This window comes from Pteropus vampyrus, unplaced genomic scaffold (assembly GCF_000151845.1).
Source record: "Pteropus vampyrus isolate Shadow unplaced genomic scaffold, Pvam_2.0 Scaffold11, whole genome shotgun sequence".
Classification (NCBI taxonomy): Eukaryota; Metazoa; Chordata; class Mammalia; order Chiroptera; family Pteropodidae; genus Pteropus; species Pteropus vampyrus.
The window spans coordinates 11,478,468-11,501,252 of record NW_011888792.1 but is presented as its reverse complement, the minus strand read 5'-3'; the positions used below and the strand labels follow the sequence as shown (position 1 = coordinate 11,501,252).

The 22,785-nt window shown below is 40.0% G+C and overlaps 1 protein-coding gene across 4 annotated transcripts in view; it reads left to right on the top strand.

Moving 5' to 3' along the window:
• FAM172A (family with sequence similarity 172 member A) overlaps positions 1 to 4,410 on the top strand; it is a 363,025-nt gene extending 358,615 nt beyond the window's left edge. For all 4 annotated transcript variants that reach the window (XM_011378075.2, XM_011378053.2, XM_011378061.2 and 1 more), the window contains one exon: positions 650 to 4,410. In XM_011378075.2, coding sequence (XP_011376377.1) covers positions 650 to 792 — 143 coding nt within the window. In that variant the 3' untranslated portion in view covers positions 793 to 4,410. The remainder of the gene's footprint in view (positions 1 to 649) is intronic.
• The last annotated feature ends 18,375 nt before the right edge of the window (positions 4,411 to 22,785 follow it).

Here is a 22,785-nt window from a genome sequence, read left to right as displayed (position 1 = left end):
CACAGTGCCTTCGCTGAGGCAATCACGTCTAACAGCACGCTTTGGGGAAGAGTCAAGAAAAATCTGATTTGTGGGTTTTTCCCCTTCTTCGGAAGCAAACGTGGGTGCTGTGGGGTGGGTGCAGAAGCCCGATTCCTCGCGCTGAGGAAACCAATCCCCGCGCGCGCGCGCGCCAGCGCGCGCGCAGAGCCTGGGGAAGGGGGTGGTTTTGAGGCGGGAGAGGGAGTGGCCCTTACCGCCGCGCGCCTCGATTGGCCCGGAGGGGCTGGGGCCGTGGGGGCCGCGGGGGCCGCCTGGCCGCGCCTGGAGCGACCTGCGGAGAACTCCGGGCCGCGTCCTCGCGCCTGGGGCGGGAGGGGGCTAACGCCGGAGGCTGGTGAAGTCCCGGGGTTGCCTCACGGGCGTCGCCTGCAGAGACGCGGATCTGGCGGACCTCAGCCTGCCTCTGAGCCCCGGGGGCAAAGTGGACCCGCAGGTACAGGTGTGGTGTGGCGGGGCCGCGCGGGGGTGCTGCGGCTTCGGGGGCAGGGCGCGGTCTCGAGGGGCGGAGGACCCGAGGCCTGCGCCTCCGCTCGGCCTGGCGGTCGCCTCCCCAACTACGGGGGCTCCCGGCGAGGCCCTCTCTTAACCGAATCTGTGTTTTCTGCAGGCACCGACCGTCACGAACTCACTTCCTGGAAGAGCTTCCCGTCTATTTTCAAATTTTTTACCGAAGCCTCTGAGGCCAAGACCAGTTCCCTCAAGCCGGCTCTGACGCGGCGCTCGCACCGAATCAAGCATGAAGAGCTGTAAGAGGAGAGCGAGCGAGACAGGGGAGGGGACGCCCAGGACCCACACTCGAGCATGCATCCACCCGGCTCCTAACTGCTTGTCGTCGGCGAGCAGACTCCCAGCCCCTCATTAGATTGTTTTCTTCCTAGAGCACAGGGTCGTGATATATACATCTAAATAGCGTTTTGCATTATTTCTAGATGAGTGCAACTGTCAAAGCAATATGGGTTCACTGGTCGTGCTTCCTGCGGGCTGAGCTCGGGCTTCGCGCTGCCCGTCAGCGCGCAGATTAAGGCTGACAGCGCCCTGCCTGACGCGGCCCGCGCTCCTCTAATTGCCCTGACGGAGCCCGCGCCGGCGCTGCGGGGCTAGCGGCGTCTGCGCGGTCCTACAGCCCGCTGCAGCGCACCACTGCTCCCCCACCCTCGAGCCCTGGCCCCCCTTAATCGGGTCCATTTTTTCTCTTCTCCGAACCAGAGCAAACTTTTATTCTAGACTTCAAACTTACTTTTTAAAGTAGGTTTTTCTCTGAGGGCGTCTATGTCTCTTGTTTTAAGGAAGTTCTCCCCGCCCCTCACACCCAGAAAAGCCAAATTTAAATTCAGAACATGAATGCCATGATATACTATGTAGTTTTGGGAGCGCAAATTGTTCTCTCCCTAACAGTCTATTTTCATTTAGAGACCAGGAAAAAAACTTTTGCATAAAAGTCTATAAAATGCTAAATCCACATTACCGCTGAAAATCCTTGCCAGTTGAATATGAGATTTTTTTCACTAGTCTCTAATTTCACAAGAGATTGTTTCAACCAAAACATAGCGATGAGCAAATCTTTTACATTTCTGTGTGAAAGACCCTCCCTCTTTTCAATGGACTTTCCAACTTTATCATTAGATTTGACTTGACTTTTTAAATATATAATGTATATTGAGTGGCATTGTAATTTAGATAGCATACTTGTTTCGCTTTTTTAACCTTAATGTGGAGAAAGTTTATTGTTATTAATCCTAACTAGAATGATCTATTCTGATCTTTCCTGGAGTTTGACCCTTTTAGGGATAGAATTTTTTGTCATTAAGAAAGTGAACCTGTGTACTCGAGCTTTTTCCTTCTGAAAGGCTAAGTTGGTCTAAAATGATTCTTTTAGTTTTCTGCTCCACAGAAAGGGAAAGACCTGGTGTGAAAGTTGATCTCCTCAGTGCAGTAGTATAATTTTTAATAGTACACTTCCTCTGTAGGGTTTTGCCCTACAGCTTCAACAATTGTCTTTTGATCCAGCTAAGATCTGGCCAACACTGTGAAATATAAGAGGTAAAATAAGTTAAGATTTTGCTGATTTTTATATTCAAATGTTAAACCTTAACGTTATCAGTTTTTAATTACCTAGTGAAGATTCTGTTTCTAATAGATGAGAATCAGAATTTAATATTCATCTGTTTTTAAAGTATATGCAACAACATGCCTCTCTTATTTAAGGACATGATAAAATGTATCCAAAATGACTTAGAACTGACTCCTCAAAAAAAATTTAATTAAAATAACCACCATATGGATAAAATGTTTTTGTATTACGAACCGATTTCAGCAAGTTTTTAAAGCGATAATATCTCTGGTATACAAGTATATTAATTAGTTATTATAGTTTCGATGATGGCAAATTAAAGTGATCTTTTTACAGTAGTCATATATGCATATATTTTGAGGTTATTTTAGCATAAACAACATAGGAAAAATCAAAATGTCATCTAGCTCTCAGATAGCTTAAAATGTGTAACCCCACCAATGTCAAGCCTGTTGTTCTGCAATCTTTTCTATTTTAGAAGAAGTGGTGAACTGTATAAAATAATGGTACCTTCCATTGAGAAGATTTGAGAATCGATGTGAATCGAATATATTTTTCAAAGTGTTATAAATTGTGTGGCGTTTTCAGTACATGAAAATGTTCACAGGAAACTAATTTTGTTGCATTTTTTTAAAATCGGCACTTTTGCAGTGCTAAATTTGTGAAGCTTCTGCACCTGAATTAGAGCAAAGTAAATATGCTCAGTTTATAAATAAAATCACTCCTCTTCTGTAATTTTCTCACCTCTCTTTTTAAAAACCTTTACTTTTAACTAGAGTAAATCGCTGTTTAATTGCCTTTAAGACTTTAAAACTACTGGATTGTTAGGCGTTATTTAACTATCTATAGAGAGCTATTTGCAAACTTAAGTTGTGTAAATTTAATTTCTACTTGTGGATCTGAGCTGTAGCCACCCAGAGAGAGCTAGGCAAACCATCCCAGACCTCCAACTGCTAACCGATAAGATTCCTTGTAATGTAGGATTTTTTAACCTGTTGATTATGGGTCTTTTGGTATAAATGTAATAATATCATTCACCTCAATTTTCCTGGAGTAACAACAATCAGTTAGTAGTAAGTAGCCCGCCTGCTTGGAGGTGACAAGTGTTAATATTTCTGCTCTGATCTTCTCCTCCCCATTTTGGTTTCTTCTTTGGTTTTGAGATAGGTAGAGGTTTAAGTTAGGATGTGGGTTTGTTCGTTTTAATTATATATTTGGTTCTTAGAGTTAGTAGAATGAGAATCAAGGAGTTAGTGATAAATCTAAGATTCAAAATAGTCCTGTTAAAACTTAAAAGCCAGATATTGGCTTTGGAGCTTTCTAAAGGTACCTAACCATGCAGCCATTAAAAGTTTTTATGGATTTTTGAAGGGGGTAGAAATCTACTTGTAACAATTGTTTTTTTTTCCTCAAGTTTCTGCCTTGTGCTTCAACCTGGATTGCATTATTGTTTATACCCCCTCCCTCCAAAAAATTAAGTAAAGCACAGGAGTTTTCTATATATTATATATTTCTGTTTACCATTTTTAAATAAAAACAATTTTCCCAACAAACAGCAGCGTATTATTCTTGCTCAGAAGTTCATTTTCTCGTGTATAGAGATTAATAAAAGCAGAAACCTAAGAAGAATGGTGAGATGTCATAAATCCTTTACACCTTATAGGTGCTTACTATTACTATTATTGTTGCTCTATGGTAGTATCCTAACTCCAGTTGAGTCAATATTTGGCTTGGACCTTTCACAAAGCTAACATTTTTTTAATACATCTGTTTTTAACATCTTAAATGTTTTCTTAGCTACTTGGAAATTAGAACCTGTTAAACTATCATTTTATAAAGTACAGTTTAGTATACAGTAAATAAATGTGTTTTCCAAAAGGAGTCTGATCAGATTAAATTGTTTCCAAATCCTTATATAAATAAATCCCTGATGTATTATGACATCTAATCTGAAAATATCTTCTTTACATTTATTTTACAGCTTTTTCTTCTTTAAAACCTATAACTCCTTTGAGAGAGTGTGGGTGACAGAATGTTAACTATATTATCAGTGCTGATAAGATTTTTTTCATGTTTCTCTGGATTATCTGGAGTTCCAATCCAAATACATGTGTGTCTGCTGTCATAATTATAGTTTGTAACTCTAAACTGACAGGTTCATTTTGGTGTTTGTAGTTCTGATTCATTTTAGAAAGATTACTATTACAGAAAGTTTAAAATTTATCTCAAAAACTTTCCCTATGCCTCTGTAGAGAAAAATGTCTTTAAATAAATGTAAAACATTCTCATCTTTGAAATATGGGTGGCCAAAAAAAGGGAGATAATGGTGGTTATTTTATGATTACTTATTAGGTGCTGTAATAATATAAAATAAAAGACTCCAGGAGGTGCTCCCTTTCAAAAATGGAATACTTTCCTTCCTTCCTTGTATAGAGTGACTGAGTGGGAGTCTCTTGAATTGTTCATCTTCCTTTTATCTAATATCCTATTAATCTCCAAAAAGATCAGTTTGAGTCTGGGAAAGGGTTTTTAATCAACACTTCACAGAGCTTAAAGCTATCCTACCCAACGCGTCAGCTTTGTTAGGCGGTTTTAGATTTAAAGCATTGCAACTGTCATGCACTGTACTAAAAGTAAAGAACGTACACCAAGTGGAAGATGTTGAAAAGAGGGAAATAGCACAAAGTCGATTAACGGAGATTCAAGAATAGAAGTAGCCATCAAAGCATTCCAGCGTTTATCTCAAAATCTATGTAGGGTTAAGGAAAAAGCAACAATGATAGTTTTAAACCCCACACTTTAGAGGGATGAATGTTGGTTTAATTGATTCATTTGGATCGATGTTTTTAAAGTTTCACACCACTGATCTTTCATGTAGTGATGTCTTTAGCAGTCAGTGGTCTGACATGAGCCTTCTCAGATTTCATCAGGGGGACTCTCCATGACATCTGAAATTATGCAACAGCCTGTGGGATGGTAACTTTGGAACTGGGGGACCTCGATGCCAAAGAACATGATTAGATTGAAGAGCTCTTGTTAATTCTTAGCACAAAGATTTCAGAGACGTGATAATTGTAAATGAACCATAAATGTCAAAATCACCAAATATTATATGGTGGCCTTAATCGCTAGATAGAAGAAAATCATCCTCAAAAGTTTGGCCATTAAGTGGATATCATGCAGTGACCAGTATTTTCCCCTTGAATATAAAAAGCTTGAAGACGAAAATTTGACTTAATCCATGAGGCCTTACAGGCAACTTTACCCAGTCCTTTGCCCTGAAATTTGTCAAAAACTTTTCACTATATTTTTGCATTGTTGGAGTTGAGTTCTGCTTGAAATTGACATGAGATGTATTTCCAGAAAGAAATCTAGAGAGGCCCAGCATCTTTCCTTCCAAGTCATTCAGCTTTTTTTTCCTTGGCTATTACATCAGTTAATATTGGAGACTGTCATAGGTAAAATAATGTTGAACTGTACTTTGTAACCAGCCTGCAGTACCAATACAAAGAATCTGAAATGAAAAGACAACCAACACCCTAAGAATGATATGTCTCTTTTTAAAGTTTACAATTTGAATAATGAACTTGGATAGAAACTTGGCAGGAAAACAAACCATGGCACCATCACATCACCAACCATTTTCACTTTTCTGTCCAATTTCAGAGTGCATGTGTTTGTGAGTATTTCACTAGATCAGTGACAGCTCTTTATTTGCATAATTATATGCTCTGGTCTGAAGAGAAAACTAACCCCCAAATTTCATGGGTCACCAAACTGCAACAATCAATGTTTTATCACGTATGCTAAGCAAAATCTAAGAAGCTATATGAAGTTTCTTGGGGAGTTTTTACTCCTCAGAAAATTAAAGAGTTTTCCTCTCCTGAATAGATTCAAAATCTTTCCAAGTTCTTTGTAACTGAATTCTGTTTGAAGGCAAAACTAGAGATTAACATGTAGATCTGGATCTTAAACTCACTAGCATTACTTCAAAGTGGCTTAAGAAGAGCAGCATTTTTGGAACACTAAACTTAAATTCTAAGTACCATCCTTCGTGCTATGAAGAAAAATGTTGGTCACATTATGATCAGCCAAAATGAAGTCTGAACTACAATTAAATATAAAACTTCCTTCTTTCTTTGAAATAACTCAGGGTTTTTTTTTAAAAAACTAATAGAAAAGTGTGTGTATATATATATATATATATATATATATATATATATATATATATGCATGTGTGTGTGTGTGTACACCGCATACACATACATATTCATTCATGGGGTACATATGCCCATTCTACCAAAAATAGACAACATACACAGTACGTATATGTCTTTTTCAGTGCCTGTAACATAGTAGATACTCAATATACGTTGGTCACCAGGATTATTTGTAAACTTATTTTCTTTTAAATGAAATTTTCAAGGCATCGTAATAAATATCTTTTAATGCCTCAAGTTTATCTGCATCTGTAAATTCTCTGTATGTAACATGTATTTGTGTGTAAAGTGGCTGAATTTCATTAAAAGTTATTTAAACCGTGTGTGTTTTTAGTTTGAAGGCAATCTGCCAGACTTGAAATACAATGGAGCATAGAGACACATGAAGAGAGTGACTTGGTTATGGAGTTATTAAAATCCTAGAAAATATGACTTAGGCTGCTAAAGAATATACTAGGTGCATAATTTAATTATGCTACACAAGGACTTAGGTATGAATTTCATTTAAAAACATAATACAATGCCTTTAAAGTGATTTGTTTGTAATAATATATTAAAAGTTTATCAGGCAATATACTGTCATCAAGAAAAAAAGAAACACTGAGTGGAAAGTTTAAGAACTGCACAGCTTTGAAATATTTTATTCTGTATCTTGAAGAGAGAAGAAGGGTCTTTAGGTCAAGTATGAGAAATTTTTCTAAAATATTTCAGGTGAAAACCAATTTCTCCCAAGTTTTTAATTAAAGTTGAATTTCAAATGAAAGACATTTTATTTCTCTTTTAGTCTAAAAACTTAAACATCTGCTAATCAGGAATGCTACCCACAATCACCACATCTCACCTTCTTACTGAAATGTTCACCTAGTTTTAAACTCCCTCTTGGGACACCCCCATTGTCTACCTCCCCGGAAGTTGCTGTTTGGACTGAAGATCTTGGATTCTTCTAGGTGAAAATGCCTCAAAATCGAATCTGTAAAAACAAATAAATAGAGTTTAGCATTTTTGTTAAATAAAATAAGTTGGTAAGCAAATGAGTTAATGTTACTGTCTAAACAACTAAGACAAAAATAAAGAGTGGAATGCTCTTAGATTACTGTCTAAAGGTTTATAAGTTGAAAACCAAGTGCCTCTGAGTTAGAGTAATTTGCATTTTATATTTAAGGTATAACCTCTTAAAAGGAAAAGAATAGACAATACGCATACCAAATTACTTTTTTTTCTTGCTCTGATTGACCTGTGTAGAAATCTAGCTATGAGTTTCAAATAAGCCTTTCAGTTTTCTACCCTGCCTGGGACACAGAAAAATCTGTTATTTCCCATTGAATTCCACACATGAAGGGATTGACCCTGTAACTGAAAGGCCTAGATTTTCTCTTTTTATTATTTTCATTTCTTTTGGCTCAAATGCCACCTAATCCCATTGTGTCTGAAAAAGGTATCTCTAATCCAGTTCATCATCATGTACTTCCAAATAAATTTCCAAAGTCTTGTTTTGTCATAATGAAATAAATGACTTTTCCCAATAAATGTTCATATCTTCTCTGGATACTTAGATAATCAGGATTTGTCAATTGAAGAAATGATAGTTTGTTTTGGGGGGTTTTGGGGGTTGTTTTTTTTTTTTTTTTTTGCTCTTGCTTTGCCTCAGTAAATTAGTATCACCCCCTGAAATAACCAGCTCTAAAAATAACTCTAGCACAGAGTGTCACAATTTGGCTTTCATATAGTTTTGAAAGAAAACCATTAAAATTGCATTGATCTTACAAATATTGATCTAGTGCTTGATATCAAATATCAAATGAGATGCTGTCAGTTGCTGCTGATTATTGTGTCAGCTGTTTGAATTCTTGTCCTTTTCCTTCTTCATTGTCACATGGATTCAAGTTACCGAGGCTAAGATTTTCATGATTAACACAATTAAGTTTTTTCTGTTTTTCACGTTTCTGATTTGACCCAATATATTATTCTACATGAAATTTGTTCACATGCTTACATATCTATACCCGCACACATACATGCACATACTTTTGTAAAAACATGTAAAAACTTTTTTTTTACAGAAATGACCCACCTACTAGGTAGGCTATGTTTCTATTTAGTTCTTTATCTTAATTTTGAGATAATTTCTATCTGTATCCTGCTTCCTTTCTGGTCACCTACCTTTTAAGAAATCAAATTTGTTTAAGAGGTTGCAGTTGTTAAGAGTACATTTAGAACCCAGAATGAAGTCTTATCTATTTCAAATTTACACACACCACACACACGCAAATACTACAATAGGTAAATCTCTCTTTTTTATTCTTGCTGACAAAAATATAATTGCAACCTTTGGCCAGCGTGCAGTTTAGAGAATTATTTAAATGAAATTGAATTTGTATATTTTTAATACTTTCCCCATAAACTCATGCTAAGTCATGCTACGTTTTTATATCTTGTCAGATCAGGAAATAGCTAAGTGCCTTTGAATATGTTTAAGGTCTCAAATCACCCTTTTTCTTTTTGCCTTCCTCTTTACTTCTTACATCAAAAATTGATGGTTACAGTACTTTGAAATATAGAAATCTTTAAAGAGGAAACCATGCTATAATGACCAGTTAACACTGTTGTCTGACTAAGCTGTACAGGCTGAGAAATAGAGTAGAACCCTCCTAGAGTACTGTTTAAATTGTACGTCTACGTGCGTATTTTCCACATTCGCGAGGCGGGAGCGGTGGGGGGCAGGGAATTCCCAGCCGCGCGAGTTGCTGGTTTCTCTTCTCCTTTTACACCTGAGCTCGGTTTGGGTACAGCGAAATGAAGCCGCGTTCTTCCCAGCACCATGGACAGCGCTCCGCGCGCCCCGTTCCCATTCTCCGCCAGAACCCCGAAGTTCTGGCCCTCGCCTGATTCTTCTCTCCGACCATTCACTCGCTATAGGAAACTGGCTCTGGAAATCTTAGGATCAGAGCCCAAAGCGACTATGAGTTTAAAAAGTACAGGTTGTGGATGGAGAGCCTTGTTTGCTCCATGCCCGGTGTTAACAGAGTGCCCCAGAGTTGACACACCATTTGCCTGCTCCCCGATTTTGCATCTTTGTGAGGAAAGAAGCGCCACTCTCAGTCATTTTTGTGGCAGAAGTCTTACCCCCACAACTTTTTTTTGGCCAACTTCTTACCACCACATCGTAGCTGGCCAGATATGTACTGGCTCCGGTTTAAGAGGTCTGGACTAAGCATATTCTCCCTGGGCTGGTGATCTCAGTTGCAGGAGACCTGTGTTCCAGGAGATGTAAGTGCAGACCCACCCAGCCCTTGGTCTCACGGCTGGGCTGTCGATCGGTCTGGTGCTCCCAGGTACTAGTTGATTATTACCTCCCGAGGGAGGTAGCTGCGCAGCGGGAGCCCGGCAGGCGGGCTAAAGAGCCTGACAGTAACTTCTTTGACAACATTAGAAAGGGGATGCGTCTGGCTCAATACCCACCACCACCTTTTCTACTTGCAGACCTTAACTCCAAGCTCCAAATTTTGATACATCTCCCTATGTGGCTTTTTTTTTTTTTTTTCCGTGTCATGTTAAGTAAAGTACAGTAAAGGAAGACTTTCCATGTGGTATCTTTCTCATTGCATGGTCTCCCCTGGAAACATTTAAGTCACCACTCCTAAGACACGACTAATTTTTAAAGATTTCAAATTGCACATTGCTTTATTGAAACTCGCCTCACTTATTGGGCTTTGAGTGAAATCTCTTCCCTCCCCCCGGAATACTTCTTGTCATTACTCTCTTGAACTGACTCTGAAAATGAAAATATTATATTTAGAGCAGATGAGATGGCCAAAAACAAAATTCTTATTAAATATCAATTGTACAAAAATAGCTTCAAGCCAACTTAACCCAATTTTTATCAGAGAGGGTCAGGAAAGTGAAAAGAGGAGAGAATCCTGGTATCTTAAGTTGAGAAGTTTCTTTCCCATAAAATAGCCTTGATAAACTGATTTCAAAATAGCTTTTGTACAGTAACATGAATTACAATACATTTCAGGATAAAAGTATTCTCTATTTGGCATAATGTTGCAATGAGAATTTTCCGTGATTTTTTAGTTTAGCGATTTAGCTTCAAACTCTGTTTTATATCCCTTAAGATGTACAAATATTTTACTACATATTTCACAGGTTAACAGTTTAGTCTTTCTTGTAAAGTGCTGCTTGCACAAAGTTTTTGCCCCCTCTTTAGTGTGCAAAATCACTGCTGAGTTTTCCCCAAAGATCATTTTTCCTCACAGTTTGGTCATTCTTGCAGTCACAGGAATCGTTTTTTGCTAAGATAAGTTTGTGCTGCTGGAGAAACTCGGGGCATGCCGGGAGCTATTTTAAGAGGCGGCATGACCCTCCTATGAAAACTGGGGAGAACTCACATTGAGACAGTTTGGTAGCTCTAGTGTGCAGGGTAGTAAACGGGACCTGTTGAATAATAGTGTCTTGGAGAGTCACATATTCTAGACTGGAGTCCACCTCCCAAGATCTGAACCCACAACTGAAATATCTCCACAATGTTTTCATGTCTTTTGCTGGTATAATTTTCAGGAGCTCGATCCATGAACTCAGTTTCCATTTTTGGGTAAATGGCATATTTCATTCTCATCTTCTGGAGGTTCAGGAGCAAGAGAAGGGAATCAGGTGTGGGGAAGAACACGGGGCTTTCCTTTGTTGATACAGGACAACTGCAAAATTTTGGGGTAGAACACATGGCACTTACTAAACTCTTGGGAGCCTAGCATTTGTTCCCTCAGTCTGAGTTTCGGAGAATCTCTTTCCTTCACTGGGGATTTTCCTTAAGACCTGGGGGATGGTGTAGCTAAGATCTCCATTTGAATAACCAGGAATGTCTTACTTAAAAAAAAAAAAAAAAAGTATATTCTTGACACAGTTTCAGAATGACTTTTCTGGGCTATTCTAAGTCAGTCAGAAGCTCTCAGGATGGATGGATATTTCAAGACCACTTTGCCAGAGACAAATGTGGAGAAAAAAAATACAGGAAGCTCATTTAAAAAATAATAATAATAACAAATGAAAACATTGAGTGATATTGATTAGCTCCCCCCAAAGGAGTTTCTCCAACGATGTTTGCTCACCACCTGTATGTATTCGATGATGCTTTAAACCATTTTACTGCATGGTTAGCCATCCTCTCCCTTTTTTCAAGCTTTCCTTTAATTTCAACTTAAGTTTTCTAGAGGATTGCTGCTGTTCTATCCATTTTTTCCCCTTCGAAGTCTTTTAAAATGAGTTTCCTTGTCTCCTTCTCATTTGTCAATGTCAAATACACACTGCCTATTTAGTTAAAGAAAAGTGTGTATTTCATATGTTATAAAAGAACAGGCTTCTTTATTTGGTTTCTTGGAAATCAATAATCTCGTAAGCACTTGCCAAGACCCCTTGGGGGAAGGGAGAAATGTAAACAATAACTACCAAACTACAACATGACAATGTTAGTTAAAATATGCTGGATGATCTCTCAGATGCGGGTAAGAGGGACCGACTCAGAACGGACTCCCGCAACTATATAAGAAGGGATTACATAGAGGTGTCTTATGCCTCACTCCATTCTCTGCAACTTAACCCAGGGAGCTAGCTATCTTGGAGAGTCGGGGCAAATTATAAACTTCCTTACAAGACATCTTAGTAGCTGAACTGGTCTTCAAATAATCGAGCTAGAAGATGGCTGGATGACCACAGAAAAGTCGCAAAAGACAGTTGCCCCCATTAAAAGAAACACCATGATTTCAGTCTTTCTTAACATAATCAAAGGCTTTGATAACACTCCTTTATTTTGTCTCATGCTGTAAAAGAAATAATAATAATAAAAAAATTATTTTTTGGTCTGGTCAGACAAACTTTAAACGAACTTTAAATAAATTCAACCATTTAATGTCTGCTTTTTAAAGTTAGTGTGTATGCGAGGAAATATACAAAGCATTAGAATAATTGAGTTATACATTAAGCATCTAGTTGTTTACCATTGGACGAAAGAAGACACCTAGTTTTTAACTTAGCCACTTTTAAAACTATATGTGTTCCTGGAAAGTAATACCTGATTGGATTAAATTTGCAGGAGATTCTAAACTAAGGTGTCAAGAAAGTAATAACAAATATGAAATCTCTTAAGAGCTGGGAGGGATTTATAACCCTTTGAGAATCCCTTGATCCACTGGAAGCACAACTCACTCAAATTTGAATTTTCATGATCAACTTTCAACCCTGAGAAAACGAGAGCCATTTGCTTAACTTAATCTGGAACATATGTTTGCACCAGTAGCAGGTTTTTGGGTGTGTGGCTGGGGCTGATCAAGTTGTAAATTTTCCGCTTTAGGTTTTCAGCGCCTGCTAGTTTCAGCCTAACACCTAGAGAGACTTTGCAGGGTTCTTCACCAAAGAGCCAAAGTTTGACAAAAGGTTTCCAAACCACCCAGCTCTTCGTGTTACTGGTTTTCCCAAAGATGGGACATGCCTGTACAAATTAGTTCTCTAAATCCTAAAAGCAAGGAACAAGTTAAACTCCCTTTTGTTAAAGTGTTTATAAAATGTCTATATAGAGATTTTCTTTCTTTTCCTTTCATTTGCCTTTCTCACCTGCAACCTTTTCTTTACGGGACACACAATAGTATGAGAGTGGTGAGTGCTGTAAAAGGGACATCTTCATTGGACAAAACAATATACAGGTCTTTTTGGTTCATCTTATTTTTTCCCCCATCAAAAACTTAGAACTATTGATTTTCTGTCTCATGCTTCAACACAAAGGAGTTTCCAAAAAAAGTGTTTTGACTCTCTGAGAAGAATCACCCAGTGATTAAAATAAATATACGTTAGAATCTACAAGTCATCCTTCATGTGAAACAAGCTTTGTGGTGGTTTGTATTACTAATATTAAAACATATCTCTTTGTGAATATGAAATTTAGCATTTTGGGCTTTAAACAAATTATAATAAGTTTTAAATGAATTAATGATAAATGAAAGTAATAAGTTTCCTAAGATCAGCTTAATTCATCCTGAAATGAGAATGAGTAGTAGTAGTGGGTGCTGGAGGTAGACTCTGGTGGTAAACCTCAAGGATTGTAAATAACCATCTGGACCTGCTGATTTATCTTATTCCTGAAACCGTCAATCAGATTACTGGAGGAAAAGTTACTAAAGTGCTTTAAAATGCATCCAAAAGAGTAATTGAGCCATAAATGTGCCCTAAATTCAGGTACACAGTTTCACTAAATTTTATTATAATATGGATTAAGATGGGCAGTTCCCACTTAGACACCGCCTTAATCAAAAAGTGAACAAGGGTGACAAAAACAAGAGCAATAATAACATCACCAGCGCTGCTAATCAAATGCCCACAACTACTTGAGAATAGCAGTGCTAAAAAGCCGCTTTAATTCTGAAATGGAAGGTCCTGAGACACGGAGCGCCATCTAGCAAACAAAGTTAGTATCAGAATGTGCCTGAGTCAAGCACAGAGCGGAGACCAGTGAACTGGGAGGCGAAGGGAGACTTCAAGATATACTTGGTGAGACTCTACTACCGGCCCAGTCTCACCTGAGCCCAGCGCTTCCTGCAGGTTTCTGCTCTTCTCGCCACCAGCCAGCTCAAACAAACTTAACTACTGAAATGAGACAGATCCTTTCTGCCTCAAACTAAGGCTAAAGGACAGCTCCTCGAAAGGTTGCTTATTGTCTTTAATTAAAACAAGCGGCCTTTCCTTTCTCACCCCCAAGCCCCACCAAACCAGCCCAGTGTCTAATTCTGCACCTTCCTCTCCAGATAGACAAAAGGCAGCACCTGAAAGGCTCACCTTGAACTGACATGACTCCCAGGGCGTCAACGTAGAGGAAAGCATATCGATGGGAAGACCTAGCAGGATTTGAGAAGTCGTTTCGAGTTTACAAGGCTGCCCAATCGTCTCCTGACAGGCAATCCAAGCTATCTTTGAGTGGCATAAGACACAGGGTTACTTAACAAGCCACGGATGGTCATAGAAACTGAATGATCCCTTCTAAATATGAATAGTATAACTTTATTCTTCTCCAGGCAACCAGGTCTTTGATATTTCCTTTGGCTGAAGAAAAGTCAAAGGTATCTAGACAGCTGCCAAATACCCCTGTTAGTTTGTAGCTTGAGGGGAAAAACAGCACTTTTTCCATTTTTTAGGTTTGAATGATGTTACCTAATTATAAGAATAGTCTGAGGATCTGGGTTAACAAAACAAAGCTCCTGGGATTGTGATATAAAGAAAGTAAAGAATAATCTGCTGGTTTCTGTATAGGCAAGATCCCCATGTTTTCTCTTTAAACCAGTCGATCTGAATTCAAAAGACTGAAAGGCTTCATTTCAATATGTCCTTTCTAATATACTTCTGTTGAGTCTGAAATTTCATTTTAAGATTGGGGGAAGAGACATCCAGTGTACATATATGCTAGCCTTAAACTACTCCTAATTTCCTGCTATTGAATATTGCCTTTTAAATAACTCATTGATTCATATTGTTCTTAGAATACAGAGCAAGAGCTTGGGTTTTCTATTGTTCTATTCCCTACTCCTACTTCACATATACGATTTTCCCCAGTGAAGTATTTTGTTAAAAATAAAAAACCAACCAACCAACCAAACAAACAAACCTTTGAAAATGAATATTAAAATATTCCAGTTGAGTTTTAAGTGCTAGTCCAATCTCAGGTTTGCTTCTCAATAAAACAGGCATAACAGATATGAAATAACAGTTCTTTTTATTTTCCTTCTACACTATTTACTGTGCAAAACAACCGCTTTGAGAATAAAAGAAGCATTAGATAAGAATATGCTGTAAGTGCTTATTAAAATATCTCTACAGATTATAATATTTACAGGAAAAAAAATCCCACAAAAATTTAAACCTACCCAGCAAACCTAAGCCAATGAAGAGGGAATTTCAGGGCTTAGTTGACAATTTACAAAACATCTAAAACATTTCTATGAAACCTCTTTTTCTCCTTATACTTGAAAATATATGTAAAGATCTGAGGATGGAAAGTAGATACAATTCACACTGCCTCTTCTCTTCTCTGAAGTTCAGAGAAGTTCTCAGGACAGTCTTGCCTCGATCACAATAAAAATTTAACTTTTTTTTTGGTGTCTTGTTAAAAAGCACATTTCTCCCATCAAGGTCTTCTTAAACACAGAATCTTCTCCTAGACAGGGTACCCAGCTGTTTAATTTAACATTGATTTATTGCTTTTAAAAGTAAATTTACACACATGCCAGCAGCGCTCCGTTTTGTTTCCCCAGACTCTGAGATTTATTTTCTACTTAGCGCTTGTCTGACAAAACAATGTCCTTTAACTTTATTACACATCGATGAGGAAATCTGTCTTATTTTTGTTTGGATTTATTGCTGTGTTGCTTGTGGGGACTTTTGTGATCTAGAAAGGCTAAGGTCCGAAAATAAATAGAAAATTAAACAGAATTGATCACAAAATAATAATAAAAGCTGAGAATATGGCCCAGCATATACCAACCTGCTGGAGAGTACGGAGTGGGTGGAGGATGAAGCTCTCTTGGAGAGCACAGTTACCAAAGAAGGAAAAAAAAATAATGGGCAGGTAGCATTGAAAGTTAAATAGCCAAATCTGGGTTCTGTAAGATCTCCAAGTTCTTGGTTAAACTGTATTTGGAATTATAGAACAGAGAGGCGAATCTGCATGCCTCCCCACCCCGTGGCCGCCTTACCTCCGTGCAGAACTCCCAATTATCACATGTGCGTGATGACTGAGCCCAAGGGAATTAAGATGGACTTTGAAGCAGCTTTTACGGTACACTTCATCTACATTTGGGTTTTCTTTAGTTCTCATTAAAAGGGCCACTTTCTTCTTTTCATTAATATACTGTCTTTGTGTCCTTCATTTCACACTCTAAAAAAGTTCTCTCATCAGATCAAGAGCAAAAAGGAGGGGGTGACATAATAACCATCATAATCGTGATAACAACAACAAACAACTGGTACTGTGGGTTTAAACCTTTTTTAAAAGAAGGTTTTCTTCTCTATAAGGCATGGTCCTTCAACAATTAAAGAAAAAAAGCTGGGGTTGAGAATGGAGATAATAAAAGTGTTTCTGAGGTTAAATTATAAATACTACAGGCAGGCTCTAGCAATGTGTGTGTGTGTGTGTGTGTGTGTGAGTGTGTGTGTGTGTGTGTGTGTGTGTGTGTGTGTGTGTGTGTGTGTGTGTGTGTGTGTGTGAGATGAGCTTCCCTCTCCCAAACTGATTTCTCACAGAGGCATCTAATAATCACCTTAGAGGTGTTCAAACAAGGACACTATCTCTTTTCTAAGAAGTAAAGATGAGACAGGTTTTGTCATTGGGGTGAGGGAGAACTTTGTTGTAAGATATTCTCTTTGTTTCCCGCATAAATACACCATCTTTAACTAAAGCCTTCTGTCTGAGAGTGTGACTCTGCTGCCTTATCCATTCTGGTCAGTGAGTCTACAAAATCACGCTAAAATATTTCAATAATTTTTACCAACCCAAGAAGATTTTTTAAAATTAATGGATCATTCTTTCTCCTAAAACACATCAAAACACGTTTGCACACGCACTTCTTACCTAAGAAAGAAAAGAAAAAAGAAAGATCTGTCTTTAAAAGGGGGGAGGGGAAGTAACTCTTCGAAACCTTGAAAATTCTCCTATTCATATTAGGAGCTTATTTTTTTTCCTCCCCTGTTTGGCCTTTGAAAAGGAGTCCTGTCACTCAGAAGGGAGCTGTTTCTTCCACCTCCTCCCATCCACCCACAAGCCGGCCCCCCTCAGCCTTGCATCCTGGCCCTGGCCCACCCCGCGGCCCTCCTCAACACACAGTTTCTTCCAAGTGCTTTTCAAGTAAGAGCCGGAGAGATGAGAGGTGCGGCTTCTCCAACGCGGAGCCAGACAAGTACTTCTCCCGGCAGAGCGCTGCCGGCGCAGCCAGACCGAGACTTGCAGTTCCTTTTCTGTCAAGAAGCCACTCGGCACCCGGGCTGGCGGCCCCTCCCCGCGGCCGGCCCGCGACGCGGCGCTCGGGCCCGTCACGTGCCCGCGCCCCACGGAGCCCTTTGTTAAGCCCCGCGGTCCACGCGCGGCCGCAGCGGCTGGGGCGGTGCCGCCCCAGGGATGCTCCCAACTGCGTGCGGGGCTATCGGGCTTCGTCTTCGCTCTCCCGGACGGTTGAAACACCTTGGGCGGATGCCCCAAGCACTTGGCAAATCAGGATTCCCATCACTTTGGGGAAACGGGCCTGGGCCACCCCCCATGTTTCTAACCAAAGGCACGAAGTGGGGTGAGGGGCCCAGGGAAGGCGAGCCTCCGCACAAGATTGTAACCACTGCGCTGAATTCCCTCCTCCTTGCCATTCCGCCGGCAGTCTTTTTTCCCCCGTCTCTTACCCTCTGCCACGCTCAGAGGCTCAGTGGGTGGGAGTGTGTGTGTATATGTGTGTGTGTGTGTGTGTAAATGTATTTGTGTGTGTATGTGTGCAGTTAGGTGGAAATTTCATAAGAATATGTTCTACACTTATAAACTTGCTAGGATGGGAGAGTATGCTCTCAAGTAAAATCACTGGTGGGAGAGTTTAAGCAACTTATTCGGGAGGAAATAGGGGGTCAGATTTGGTCTAAGTGGAACATCTGCAAAACATTCAAGCAGCTTATTCAACAAAGAATCTAGCCATTTATTGTAGAAATAATAAAAAGCCACTAATGATTATGGTTCCCACCCCTTCCCCCAAAAGGCCAAATCCTAATGAAATAATTCAAAGGTAGGCCTCATTTCCTAATAGTGGAATTAAACAACAACAAAAAAGAGCCCAACTCAACTTTCCAGCTCTGCCTTCTTAAGGGCCTGGGAACCTTGCTGAGAAATTAGGTAAATAAAAGACAAGTTGGAATTTCTGTTGAGCTCAGGCTGCAGTGCCCAACTTCACATAGTTCTGCCTTGATACACAATTAAATTACAGTAAATTCCTCTTTAAATAATAAAACTTGGAAGACTCTTCAGGATTCGAAGATGTCTGGGGTTAAGTAGCTTTAAAACCGTCAGTTTTTAAATGGCTTGTGCAATGAATAGCTACCTTTAAATCCTAAAACCATTATAAACATGCTATACATCTGGGTGCCAGTTTATCTCTCCATATTTCTTTTTAAAATGAGGAAAGCATTCATAAAAAGCTACTTGGCACACTTTATTTTAGGAAAGCAGATGTTAATTTTTTCACGTATCATTTTATGACCAAGTACATGTGTAACGTTGGAAAGCATCCAGAACGCCTCTATTATTTGCTAAATGACTGTTAGTTGAGGCATATTATTCTCAGCCTAACCATGGTATAGGTTATATCAATAAAGTAAACATCTGTGGGTTGTTTTTTTTTTTTTTTTTTCTAACCAGGAGAAGGGAGTATAAAGAATTACTATAAACGAGGGGGGAAAAGAGTTTGGGTAGGAAGAGCACACCTGCGTTGCAGCAAATAGGATATTTATATTGTTCGGTGCAAAACAAAGTCCTTCAGTCGGGCACTCGGGAATATTTACGTGGCTGGAGATAAAGTTGAAAGCCTTTCCCGGCGTGCCAAATGGGATTCTCCCTGTGGCCTTCTGCGTGGCAAGATAACAGGTACTGGAGCGCTCCTGGAGGCGTCGGGCCTTCGCCCGCCGCAACCCCCTCCCCGGCCAGCCAGCCGCAGGCCCAGCCGGAGGTGAGCCAGGCGCTAGGGCTCTAGGAATTCCCAGGAACCGCAGAAATTTCAGCGGGGTTCCCAGCCTAGAAATATGCTCAGGAAGCGTCCTCATTTGCCCTGCGACGCTCGAGGACCCCGGCACCCAGGATAAGCCAGTGGCGTGATAATTAATGGAATACAATATTTATGGTCCGATGTATTGACTCGGAGGCAAGCACGCCATGTAGACAGTCCGTGGGGGTCTGACAAACAGGGGGTGAGTGAACAAACATAATGACCAGAGTACTTATGTCTATCCGGTTTACTCACTTAAACCCGAGGTAGGTAACATCATGATAAATATTAATATCCACCTAGACAGCCTTGCCATCCTCCTAAGCTCTCCCTTTCTGCGCGCTGCCCTTTACAAAAAGGCCAGAGAGGAGGTTTTTAACATAAAATGCTGCAAATATGAAAAATAGGTCACCAATAAAATTGGTCTCAGCATGGAGCGTAATTGCAACAAAGTGCCGCCGAGTAAAATCGAGGAGTGAGCTGGCTGAGGCGGCACAGTCGCGAACCATCTGGTGTGTATTAAAAGTGGTGCTGTAAATATTGCTGAGAGCTAATGCATTATCGGCTTCTATAAGTGCACAGGGCCTGTAAGCTTTCCATATGTTAGAATATGTAGATCGGGTGAGGGTAGAGAAAGGTGTCCTATCAATCACCGGCTTCTAAGGCATTGTTTTGCCTACTCTTTGTGGAATTTTGACCAAAAAGTGTAGGATATTCATTCTCACTCTCTCCTCCCCACCCCCTCTCTCCCTCTTCTTTCTGTTCGCTCTTTCTCTTTTTCTCTAGCCCTTTCTCCCAGCTCCCTCCTTCCATGCCCTCCTCCTCTCTCCCTTCTCTCCAAGGGGATAGGTTGGCTTTGCTGACGTCACTTCACATCAGTAAAAGAGAGTAACTGTTTCAGAGAGAGGGAGAAAAAATTCATCTGTTTTTCATCAGTGCTAAAGTTTTGCCTTTTTAATAGAAATGAGCTGCCCAGCCTGAGTACTTCTCCTGTTTTGAAGCTTGGGGGGGAGGGGGTGTCAGAAGAGATTGGGAGGTTTTCTTCATCCTGTGAGTTGAATTATCCTATAAATGGTTCTAATGCCAGAATCAGCTCAAATAGATAAAACTAATTAAAATAAGATGCAAAACTAATGTCTTCTAAAGAAGATTTCATATCCATACCTACTAGGTTACTTTTGCCAGGGAAGGTGGAAGACTTCTGGCTCCATGACATTTCTGCTTTGAGTCCCGGAACTTCTTCTCTTCTCTCCAATTTCTCTCTTGTTATAATTCCGCCCCCCACATACCAAAACCGCCACACACAGCACAGCTAATAATTTTCCTGCTGTCACATTACTTTTCTAGGGAAAATAGTTAGAGTCCTCCTTTTCCTGATGATACCCCACATTTAAGAGTTTACTATAATTACCCCCTCATCTCCTCTGAGCACCCCTCCCCCCATATTTCTCAGCTATAAGTTTTTACTCAGATGCAGTGCTAGGAAATTTCCCTACATTGTCCCACAGAGATCATTTTCTCTCTCCCAATGTTGTCCTTGTCTCTTTTATTCTTCCTCTTGCATGTCATCCTCCCCTTCCCCTTCCTTTCCTCCCCACCTCTCCCTCTTGTGCACACACAGTACAAACTTCCAGCACTTCTAGTGTGGATAAACCTGCTGGTTATGACAACCCAAGTTCAATCAGCAAATAAATAAAACTCTTACTTTTTTTTTTTGGCTGCCGGCTGCATTCCCCCTCTGGCCGTTGCCTCCTTTATTTAAAGGAGCTATATTTCTTCCCTGGGAGATATTCGAGGGGATTTTTAGTTGGAAACTCGTTTCTGCGAGTTCTTTGGGAGCCAGGACCAGTAAGTGAGTGGCCCATACCCAGAGGCTTTGAGTGAAGTGCAGATTGAGACATATCGAGTTCCCTCTAAAAGGATCATTTCATGTGGGAGGTTGGACACAAAGTTTGCACTCGTGACTGGCATTCCAGTGAGAGACATGCATATTTTAAAACAACAAAGCAAGCTAGAAAGAAGGCGTAGGGGAGGGGGAAAACTTGGAAAGAAGTTACTAAGTGACAAACATCTGTCAACATGGGATAATTTGTACACTACGATGTAAAACTATCTGCCTCATTTGATGGAGTTCAAGGCACAGGATCCAAGAGAGCAAAGTGGATACATATTTATCCCTGTGAGATATGGTTAAAAGACACTTTTCCCAAAATAGGTGTAAGGTGATTAAAACTGCATGAATGAGTATAATTTTAAAATGTTTCTTAAAATAGTAGAGGCCTATAAATTTGCTTCTGATAGTTAATGTAAAATTAGATCCTATTTAATTTTGAATGATGTACTTTAAACAAGGGAGAGTGATAAAGTAATAAGCAGGACATTTATTATAGAAAATAAAATTAATTTTATCATAAAAACAAAACCAAGCATAAGAAAGAAAAGAAACAAAAAGCTCAAACAATCCCTAGTTGCTATGTTCTCGGTCTTAAAGTACCAGCTTTACATGTGTATGTGAGCCAAACATATAAACATCCACCTCTCTGCATGTCAACAAGGAGAAATGGCAAAATATTTTCAGAGGATTTTCTCTCATTTAAATTTGGAGTTTCAACAAGCATATTACATTTTGAGAGAGAAAAGCAGAAAAGTTCCTTCTTCAGAAAGGAAGTTTTTAAAAGCAGAGTGAAAGATCAGGAAGATCCTAAAATGTCTTTTTTTATAGCCTGAATTTCCAACAACCACATGGAAGTTCAGGCTCCAGCTTCCACCGAGAAATCTTTTTCTCTTCCAGATCTGAAGACAAAAGGAGAGGAGGCCTGGTGGTGAGCGGGATATCTCTGTTAGTTGTCAGCGCAGGTCCATGGGTTAGGAATGCTAATGAGCCTCTTGGCCAGCTGAAGACTTGGTTCTCTCTCGCACACCCTGACGCTCACACACACTCGGGCTCATGCATGCCGACTGACAAGCACACAGACAGAGCTCATGCACGACCCTGTCTCTCTCCTTTTTCCTCTAAGCCCAGAGATCGATCGCTGACCCCACTGTTGGGCCAACGCTTTATTTATCTGGCTGCGCAATGATATTATCAGCCTTAAACGTTATATACAGCAAATGTCTTCGTAAATCAACACAATAGGATAGCCTGCAGAGATCAGCTTGGTCTGCCTTTAAAAAATCCCTTGCTATCTCTCTTCTTCTCCCTCTCCCCTCCCTTAGAGACACCACTTTTCCGTTCCATCTTTACAACTGGGGATATTTTATACGGTGGACTTGGGGATTTGATCCCTTGCTTTCAGCTTGGTTGGAGGAGGCCTTAGCAGACTAGGAGATGGATAGACACTATTATCCACCCATCACTGTGATCTCCATCCGGGGTTCCCTTGTCAGCCAGATCCAACTGCCTAGACCTACTCTATTCACATGATCCGGATTTCTCAAAATTAGGGTAGAAGAGAAGGTGAGGGGTGGAGAATCGAGTGTGCAACCTTGCACCGTGTTAATTGTTTTCTTTACTCTCAATTACATTCATAAACCTCTTTTCTGCATTGCATGTTATTTCTTTGTGCTTTAAAATTGAAACCACGTGCAGCCTTCTCCCCTCTGCACACAATAAATGCCCTGCCTCCCTCCCCCAATCTATCACACAACTATTTACATCTTGGTTACTCACTGGTGCTCCTGCCCCAGA